This window comes from Sinocyclocheilus rhinocerous, unplaced genomic scaffold, assembly GCF_001515625.1.
Source record: "Sinocyclocheilus rhinocerous isolate Xijiao unplaced genomic scaffold, SAMN03320098_v1.1 scaffold1965, whole genome shotgun sequence".
NCBI classification, from domain to species: domain Eukaryota; kingdom Metazoa; phylum Chordata; class Actinopteri; order Cypriniformes; family Cyprinidae; genus Sinocyclocheilus; species Sinocyclocheilus rhinocerous.
The window spans coordinates 1848850-1859245 of NW_015625577.1; the positions used below are offsets into that span (position 1 = coordinate 1848850).

A 10396-nucleotide genomic window follows, 5' to 3' on the forward strand; every position below is an offset into this window, starting at 1 on the left:
ATAGATAGATAGATAGATAGATAGATAGATAGATAGAGTACTACTCTATTCTGTCTGTACTGAGTTTCTCACACACACACGTTTGTTTTTCTGTCCAGGTTGAGACTTTCTATTGGTTTCTATTGTTTTTATGCAGAGAAAAGGGCATTTTCTGTTCTCTGCCTTTACCCCTAAACCTAACTCTCATACAAACCATTTCAGGTTTTACTCTTCTTATATTTGGTTTTCACATGTCTTTTGTAATTGTATTGGTAACAAGAATCAGCTGGCAACATCATATTTAGGAAATCTGTGTGTTGATAATGAGTGCGGTGGGACGTGTTCTCGCACGCTGTGGTAACTGCCGCTGGATACGGCAAAAATCACCCTCGCATGCATCAAGGAAGAACCACATTTGAGTTATTGTAACTATAAAACAAGAGGATACTTGTACCTCAGGATCAGGCTCACTAATATACTGCTTGATGTCAGACTGTGAATGTGTGCTGGGCTAATAAAGCTATGATTATGGACCACTTGGAGAGCAAAATGAGCGTAGGTGGCTGTCTGTCTGGAGCCTATTATTAAGATCCAGTCTTCCGATTCTGGGTCAGCCTGGAGGAGAATAGGCAGATGTCCTGTGGAGAAGTTGGTGATTGAAGGGAATTGTTAGGTCACATTTCTTTCATCATTAATTGAAGAAATATTTTGTCAACAATAACAAAAATTATGCTTCAAGGCGAAATTTAAATGGATAGTTGACCCAAAAATTCAAACAGTTGATGGTAGCCATTGAGTTCCATAGTCTGTATAAAAATAGAATGGCTACAATCAACTGTTTGTTACTAGCATTCTTCAATATATTTTTTTGTGTTTAACAGAGGAAAGAAACTCTTGTTTTGGAACAACATGAGGGTGACTAAATGATGAAAGAATTCATTTTTGGGTGAACTATTTCTTTAAATCATTTTAAATGAATACAAAAATATAATAAGAATAAAGAAAATGTGACATTCATTTTTTATGTGCACTTTGAGCATATAAAAACATGCAGCTGAAATTGTGACTGAAATCTTTAATTTGGTCTTCACAGTACATACAGGTCATTTTTTAAACAGTCATAAGTAGTGGCAACGTAATATGGCATTAGCCAGCAATCACAGATTTTGCATTGTCAATCACAGAAAGCACCCTGGCGAGTCGACTTTTTTGCGATTGAAATACACGTGTCCGGATGCTTTTTTGCAAGAGAATTACCTGTTCTGGTGCTTTTTTAAAGAAAATTGCAGCAAATCAATTCCGCTCCTGTGGAAATGTGTACAGTGTGTTCTTGCTAAGAAACACTTAGCGCTGTGTTAATGTGCTCTGCCATTTTCTTCTACCCAGAGGTCTTTGCTTTTTATAAATGCTCTCTCTGTGGGAATGCTAAGGAAAGTTCAAGCGCACATGTCTGCATGTAGACGTGTGAAGCGCACACCCAGACTCCCAGGGTACATTCTGCCTCTCTCACTGTGTGTGCACATAATTGAATATAAAATTATAATGTTATATGATGTATAATATTCATATAAAATTATTATGCGATATATATGTATATTTTTGTGTGTATATATATAATAATTATATACATACATACTATATATATATATATATATATATATATATATACAAATGATCCTTATCTGATTGTGGGAGCAGCGAGACACACACCAAAGAGCACCCACACAACAAGCCAAACCAAAGCACTCATTTCATATCACCTTCCGATCGCACACAGTACTTTATATCTCTGCAGGGACAGGCGCTGGCAATGCCAAGGCACATCATGCAATTATATTTAATGTGTCTCCAAGACCTAGATAAAGCTAGAGATAACTGCTTCTGTTTTTCTGAAGTGTGCACTTTATAATGGGATTTTCACCACATGAACAATTTAGTCTTATTTTCGCCCTTGGACTCAAACCTCTAGGCAGTGCCTAAAGATGTATTTGCCCCTCGAGAGCTTTAACACAGCTTCACACGAACGTAACGTACACGTCGACTTTTTTTGTGAGTTTGTTAAGTATAGCCTTTGATCAGTAATGAAAGTTGTTTCAGCACATTAAACAGGAAACATAAAACACAATATAATTACTATTGCTTTTACTTAGGCAGTAGTAATCAGCTGCACTGGGACGGCAAGTTTGGAATAGAAAAGCAAGTTTGGGGTTGGTATTTATATATTGTTTCTATTTCAATATACGTATGTGACCCAGGCTGTGAAAACCCAGCTAAAGTTATTTTTTGTGATTTACTGTTTTCTACATAAAATCATCCTTCATAAGGTAAAGAACATTCTGTGAAAATGTAGCCTTGAAATCAAACTTTGATGCTTGTTATCTCACAATTAGATTTTGAGATTTTAGCCTGGATTTCACAGACAGGGTCACATATTTTAAGAAATTAAGAAATTGCTTTATTCCTGTGTTTGCAAAGCTGAAATTCGGAAATCATTCTGATCAAGAAACATTTCCTATTATTATCAATGTAGTCGTAATGCTTAATATTTAAACTTTTTTTTTTTTCAGGGTTCTTTGATGAATTAAAAGTTTAAAAGAACAGCATTTATTAAAGATAGAAATCTTTTGTTACCTTATAAATGACTTTACTGTCACCTTTGATCAGTTTAATGCATTCCTGCTGAATAAAAGTTTTTAATTTCCTTAAAAATAATTAATAAAATATTTAATAATTATTGTAAAATCTTACGGACCCCAAACAATGGTATACACTTTTTATTTTATTTTATTTTATTTAAAAAAATACCTTAATGTGACATTACAAACTGTATACTGTATGGTTATAAAACTGAAGATTTATTCATTTTTCCGGATACGTTTTAAACCAAAAATGAAATTCTGTTATACTTGCTTGCCTTGCTTACCATGTTATTACAAACCTGTGTCTTATTTATTTATGTATTTATTTTTTTATTTTTTTATTGCAGAATATCCAAGCTACTCTGTTTATTTAGGCTCATATTCACTTCTAAACATTCAAACGTGTCACTTGCTGGTCAGTCACAAGACATGCCTTCAGACATCAAACCTGCCATAATGTGGCATGAGATATTTGTCAGAATGTTTCATTTTTCAGTGAACTCTTTCTGTCAGTCAAACACTCTTCTCTGTCCCCATCAGTATTTTCCTGTTTCACTTTTCATGGTTGCTGAGTTCATAATATAAGAGCTGGAGCTTGAATAACCCTTCTTCAGTGGCAGGTAAAATCATTCAATAATGGGGCCTAACAAAAGCTCAAATGTTGAAGTGGTTCTATTTTAAAGGGGTCATATGATGCGATTTCAAGTATTCCTTTCTCTTTGGAGTGTTACAAGCTGATTGTGCATAGATAAGATCCCTGAAGTTGCAAAGTCTCAAAACCAAAGAGATATTCTTTATAAAGCGCGTGAGTGTGAGCGAGAGAGAGAGAGCGAGAGAGAGAAGAGAGAGAGAGAAGAGAGAGAGAGACAGGGTCACATCACAGTGGAGTCAGCTGTAATGGAAAAAAGTGCAATTATAACAAACCAGCCTCGCCTGACCTCATCAGTGCATTCCATCCTAATGCGTCAACAGTTCAGTGTTGGCTTAGGGGTAAAAATGAACTTGGATGTTTTTTATCACGTCGCCTGTGAGGCCTCCAAGCCACACAGGAATAAAATGAGTGAAAAAAGAGTCTCATCACACATATTGTTTATTTTCCTTAGGCTTAGATGCGCTTCCTACCGTGGACGCATAGAAGCTTAAACTCCCTCAACACCCTCAGTGTCTTACCCTCAATCAGATTCAGTACATGACACAGTGTCTTCCAAGAAAACACATTTGGAAGCTGAGTGTGACATAGACCTTTCAGCAGCAGACAGGGTGTTAGCGAGCTATGAACAAGGATTTGTCAGTGGATTCTAAGTCGTGTAAAGTGTTAATTGCAGACAGACAGGTCCACGCTAGCCCGTCTATCTCCACATCCCCCGTACCTTCTGTTAAAGCCACCTCAGACAGCTCCTCACTCTTAAAAAGACAGTTCACCCAACTGAAATGAAAATTCTGTCATCATTTACTCACCAAATGTCATACCAGACTTGCATGACTTTATTTCTTCTCCGGAACACAAAAGATATTTTGAAAAATGTCTGTCTTAAGGGATAGTTCACCCAAAAATGAAAAATCTTTAACTAAACCTCATTTTGTTACAAGCTTGTATGATTTTTTTTTCTTATGTGGAACACAAAATCTATTTTGAAAATAAATAAATAATAAATCCATATAAATGCCCCACTGACTTTCATTATATGGACAAAAACAGTGAAACTGTTTTTCCTTTAGTGTTATGTTATTTTAATATCATTGATGCTATTATAGTATTTTTTATAGTTTATTTCTATATTTTATATTTTAATTTTAGTAATTTTATTGTGTTTTTGTAATTTTTTATCAGTTTTTTTTGTTTTTTTGTAAGTATGTCCATATGTTTTTATTTCAGTTTTTGATGTACAAATGTCGGATTTAACAACTTGCTCAAATTATTATTTTTTTTTACGTTTATTTCAAGTAACAGAATTGTTATGGCTTTTTTAATGGTAGTTTTAGTTAACTATACCTTGGTTAAATTAATGATCATTTGGTGATCAAACTTACATCTTGTAAATTGTTCCCTCAATAAAACATCTCTCTTTGTTGCCCAACAGCGCCAGTGTTTTACTTTGGAGAAACTGAGTACCATGTGGATGAGAGTGATGGTTATGTCGAAGTCCGGGTTTGGAGAACAGGAAGTGACCTTTCCAAAACCGGAACTGTCACAGTACGGTCTCGAAAAACTGAGCCTGTTTCAGCCGAAGGTATGTATCAGACAGATTGCGTATGTCAGTTCCTAGTATTTACATGTGCAGACGCTTTCATACATAATTACTGTAAACATGCTTGGTTGATCTAATACATTATCTAGCTTGTATTTTGAGAAATCTACACCATGAGACAATAATATGTTGCTACAGGCCCCTCAGGCTTCAACAATAGACAGCGCCAGACGACAAGAGCCCATCCTATGACTTACTGACAAGATGTAAACACGACTAGGTCTTCAGTGCCTCTATCTAACATGATCTAGAAATACTAATGTTGTACAAACATCCACATGTACAGTCTTTTGAACACTCTCCAGATTGTTGAAAGGGTTGTCTTCACACAATTTACGCAGAGTCAGACTATCGACTGTCTGGTTCTCGTTGTAGCTCATTCTGGCCAGGAAAGGTCCAGTCGTGTTCAACCACAGTTCATTTTATTCAACGAGTCAGTGAATTTGAAATCAATGTCACCACAATAATAGGCCAGCATGTAACTAAGTGGCAGCTCATTCAAACAATTGCACATACTGCAAAATAATAATAATTAATAATAAAAAATAATTTCAATTTATTCAATAAAAAATAAACAAATAAACACTTTGTGAAGGTTAAAACAAATTTGCTTAAAATAAAAAACATGAACAAATCTGCAAAAATGGATTGACAAAATACACTTTAATTATTATTTCACTAGTAATAACCACTGTAATTTATTAATTTTTACTAAGATAATTTCTTTGAAAATGCAATAATACATTATGACATTTCTGATACAAAGGTCAATGTATTTAAGGAATGAGTACATAGCAGTAAACTTACCTACTGTACATGATATTTATCAATAAAATAATTATTTACACAGCAAGTCAGAAATATAAAGTGTCACCACAAAGGTATTCTCTCACCAGTCTAGTGTCAGTATACATTTTTTCTTGTTTTTGTGGAGAAAAAAAAGTTGGCCAGTTCTGCTCTTGAGAGAGGTTTATTTTCTCACTGTTATTTTACCTATGAGAATTTATTTTTGTGCACTTGATATCTCTGGAATATTTTCTCCGTTGCCTTACTAACATTCTGTAAACCTTAACACAGCTGGTGTGGACTACGTTGGGATTAGTAAGAACCTAGACTTTTCCCCGGGCGTCAACATGCAGACGTTCAAGGTTACAATCCTGGATGACCTGGGACAGCCGGTGCTGGAGGGGCCAGAGAAATTTGAGCTGGTTCTCCGTATGCCAATGAATGGCATATTGGGTGAACCAGGAAAAGCTACAATCTACATCAACGACTCCATCTCAGATTGTGAGTGATCTTACACTAAACCATAAAAAGGCTAAATATAGTATACAGTTTCATTCATATTATCTTAGACAAGAAAAAAACAAGATTTTGATAAATAAGATTTGGGTTTGAATATAACACTTTTTTTTAAGTGCCCAAGGTGCAGTTCCGAGATCCTACGTACACAGGTAATGAGAATGATGGGCAGATATCTGCTATTGTGTACCGGAGTGGAGATTTGAGCTACAAGTCCAGTGTGCGGTGCTACAGCCGTCAAGGTTCGGCCCAAGTCATGATGGACTTCAACGAGAGGCCGAACACAGACATCTCCACCATTGTCTTTTTACCAGGTATTATTTTTGACTTATTATTAAGAGTGTTTATCTCTATAAAAGAGCTATGAATGAAGTTTTATTCTGAAGGGAATCCATTAGAAGTGAAAATTAGAAGTGTGGACATTTTTATGCATACTAAACAACAACTCCCTATTGTTTGCTTGTGTAGGAGAGGTGGAGAAGCCTTGTGTCCTCATCCTTGTGGATGACACCGAACACGAGGAAGACGAGGAGCTGAGATTGGTGCTGGGAAGCCCCAAGAGCGAGTCTCCATTTGGGGCCTCCATAGGGGCTCAGAATGAGACACTCGTCAAGATAAAGGACGATGCTGACAGTAAGACTTTCATCTCCCACTTTCTCACATTTCTGTGCCGACTTGTGTTCCACTCGCAATTGCTGTTATCTGTCAGAGTCCTAGAAAGTACTGTATGAACTGTAAGGCAGTGTTTTTTTATTCAGAAAAAATGCAGATATAAAGAGGAAAAATTTACAAAATAGTATGCATTATTTCACAATAAATATTTAAAACAGTATGAAAGAGAAAAATGTAATATTTAAATGCACATATCTGCTAGATAACTTTCTAAGATCAGGATAAATGTATTATGTCAACATTTATAGGCACAATAGCAAATATATAGATTAAAATCTTATAGATCTGGACTAGAAGCTACAAAACTCTCATTTGATTTCATGTGATCTTTAATCATCTTTCTGCCTAAGGTAATTGGTCCATATCAACCGAGTGAAGTGATATTTTGGTGCTGACATACATCTCTCCTTTCCCATGATCTTCTTTCCCCAGAGGCCATTATCAGGTTTGGAGCAACCAAGTTTAGTGTCAGTGAACCCAGTGAGTCAGGGCAAATCTCAGTGGTGAGGATCCCGGTCCAGAGGACAGGAGACACATCCAAAGTGTCTGTGGTTCGGGTCCACACAAAGGATGGCTCGGCTTCCTCTGGAGAAGATTACCATCCCATCTCTGAAGGTGGGTTCAAACACAACATCATAGCATGGTTTTCTAAGACAGCTCACTGGGGAATCTCACAAAACCTCCCAAGGACATGTCTAGTTCATATTTTACCCCATCATCATTATTTATAACTAAAAAATATATTGCTCAAATAAAAATAAGCTTATTTTAGGACCATTCGTTATTAATATTTTTATTGGACTATTTTAAAGTATTTTTTTGCATTATTTTTTACTATAAAAACATTCCCCTTCCACATTCACAGCATTGTTATATAAAAGAATAAAAGTAAGAAGACAGACAAGAATATATACAAAAGAATAGGATAGATTAAAAATATTATTTTCATTACTGTAAATTTTTTTTAAGTATTATACATCATAATAGTATGTGTGTTATGTTTACCTAATTTATGCTAATTTAAATATAACAAGTACTACTGTTGTTAATACTACTATATAGTTATTTTCCATTTACTTTATGCAGATTTGAATAAAAACATGTATGTATAATTGTGTAATTAATTATTATTTGCCTAATTTATGCTGATTTAAATAAAAAATTGTATTTGTATTTTTTTACTCTAGTGCTGTTGAAATGGCTGCATTACAGTATTGAGAATGAATGAGAATCATCACTGAGAATAACTGTTTTTACAAAAACACAAAACTGAAATATCTGAACATATTGAGTAATGAGAATTTGGGAAGAAAATTTCTTTAATTTTTATAAAAACAATGTTCCAATGTAAGTAATTCTGATGGTCAAAAATAGATTTTTTTTTCTAAAAGAAAAATATAATTTCCTTTTTTTCTTTTTAATTTGGTAGTGACACATGAGCTGGACATGTTTCTTCATGTTTCTTTTACATATATGTTGTCCCACACTGGTTATTTATCACACTTTAAAAAAGGCATTGTAATGTACTGTACATATAGAACATGTTCAAAAACAAACATGAACATGACAATTTCCCAACTGCAGATGTGGAGTTTAAAGAAGGAGAGACTGAGCACATCGTGGAGGTGGAAATTCTGTATGATGGTGTACGAGAGATGAGAGAGGCCTTCACTGTCCACCTCAAACCTGATGAGAACATGGTTGCAGAGATTCAGGTACTCCAAAATATGCCCAAAAATGTCTTTGTATAATCAGTAGTATTATACCTGTTTTTATTTAATTACCAATGAAGGATCCACTCTGTTTTCATTATATCTTCTTTTCCAAATCTTCAGGTCACCAAAGCCATCATCTACATTGAAGAGACGAACAGTATGGCCGATGTGACCTTCCCTGCGGTGCCAGTTGTGGTGTCTCTGTTGCAGTATGATGATACAAGCAGCACTAGAGATTCTCAGCCAGTCGCAGGATATCCTGTAGTCTGTGTCACGGTAGGTTCACTACATAGGCAAAGATTGAGTGAAAAATAGTCAATTTAGACACAGTGAATGTGTGTAAACTTGCTTAACAAAAATAAACTAAATATAAAATAAACAAAAAAGCTCTGTTTAAACCCTATATGATTTATATATACATATTCATATATTTATTTTAGTCGTGCAACCCCAAGTATCCTGACTTTGACCGGACGGGCTCCATCTGTGTTGCTGAGCACATCAATAACACCCTGACCCGGTACCGCTGGCTGGTCAGTGCCCCGACAGGACCTGACGGTGTGACCAGCCCCATGAAGGAAGCGGATTTTGACACCTTCTTCACCTCCTCCAAAACAATCACATTAGACTCAGTGTACTTCCAGGCAGGCTCGCGTGTGCAGTGTGCAGCCCGGGCTGTCAACTCCAATGGGGATGAAGGCCTAGAGCTCACCAGCCCCATAGTCTCCATCAGCCAGGAAGACGGTGAGTTTATTGTATTACAGAATTAACATCAATATTGAGACTGATCTCATGACGAAAACTAGGGATGCACCGATACCACTTTTTCCAGTACTCGCCCGATACCGATACTTTTATTTTTGGTACTTGCCGATACCGAGTACCGATACCAATATTTTTATTGCATTTGTACATTTTTTAAATATTGGGTATAGAAACCAAAAGAGTATTTCAGACAGCTGTTAGTATGACAGTATTTACACAACTAGCAATACTTAGTCGGGCAACCCTTAGCCTTAATGACAGCCTGTAGTCTCCTGGGCATGCTGTCATCCAGCTTCATGAAAAACCTCAACTTCAGTTTTTTCCCAGACTCGGTCTGAATAATTTTTGGACCCAAATTTATCAGTTTTACTGGTAGTCCACTGTATGAAGAATTTTTGGCTATGCTTTGTCACAGTTTACTTCATTTTGCTATCCTCACTTACATAAATGAACTATAGTGTCCTGCACCCACTAGTAAAAAAATATCAAAAATTATATCTGGTCTCTGAATCATTTTTGGTTTGACTGTATATCCTTCGGTTATTTTCACACTTAATTATGCCCATTAAAATGTATTTTACAAGTTTTTGTTACTTTCACTGTTCATTTTTTTACTTTCACTGTTCATTTTTTTGCTCTATGTACCGCTTATCACATGCTGTGTGGTATCGGCGTTTGGTATCGGGGCATTTTAACGAGTACGAGTACGAGTACAGGAGACCAGTATCGGGCCCTATACCGATACCAGTATCGGTATCGGTGCATCCCTAACGAAAACGTACCTGTAGGAGCTTTTTTGCAAGATGCAAAATACGTAGCGCCATGTACGTTTCGTGATGTATTCGAACTGAAATGTCCACTAAAAGAGTGTTCATTTTTTCTTTTTTTTTGTTTCCCCGGAACCGATGAACGTACATATAGGGGTGTGCGATATTGACAAAAAAATTATATCTCGATATTTTCTGGGATTTTATCGATAACGATAATTAGACGATATTTTGCTGAGTGTGTTATTGTGCTGATACCTTAAGGACTTGACTCCTAAAATTTTTAATATTCATATTCTGTGTGGTCA

General features: G+C 35.8%; 1 protein-coding gene across 1 annotated transcript in view; it reads left to right on the top strand.

Moving 5' to 3' along the window:
* Positions 1-10396, top strand: part of LOC107752721 (FRAS1-related extracellular matrix protein 2-like) — a 75861-nt gene that overhangs the window by 54802 nt on the left and 10663 nt on the right. Inside the window, exons 7-14 of the mRNA XM_016568750.1 lie at positions 4700-4849; positions 5945-6154; positions 6286-6483; positions 6638-6802; positions 7274-7456; positions 8426-8556; positions 8677-8832; positions 8997-9300. Of these exons, the coding sequence (XP_016424236.1) occupies positions 4700-4849; positions 5945-6154; positions 6286-6483; positions 6638-6802; positions 7274-7456; positions 8426-8556; positions 8677-8832; positions 8997-9300 (1497 nt within the window). The remainder of the gene's footprint in view (positions 1-4699; positions 4850-5944; positions 6155-6285; positions 6484-6637; positions 6803-7273; positions 7457-8425; positions 8557-8676; positions 8833-8996; positions 9301-10396) is intronic.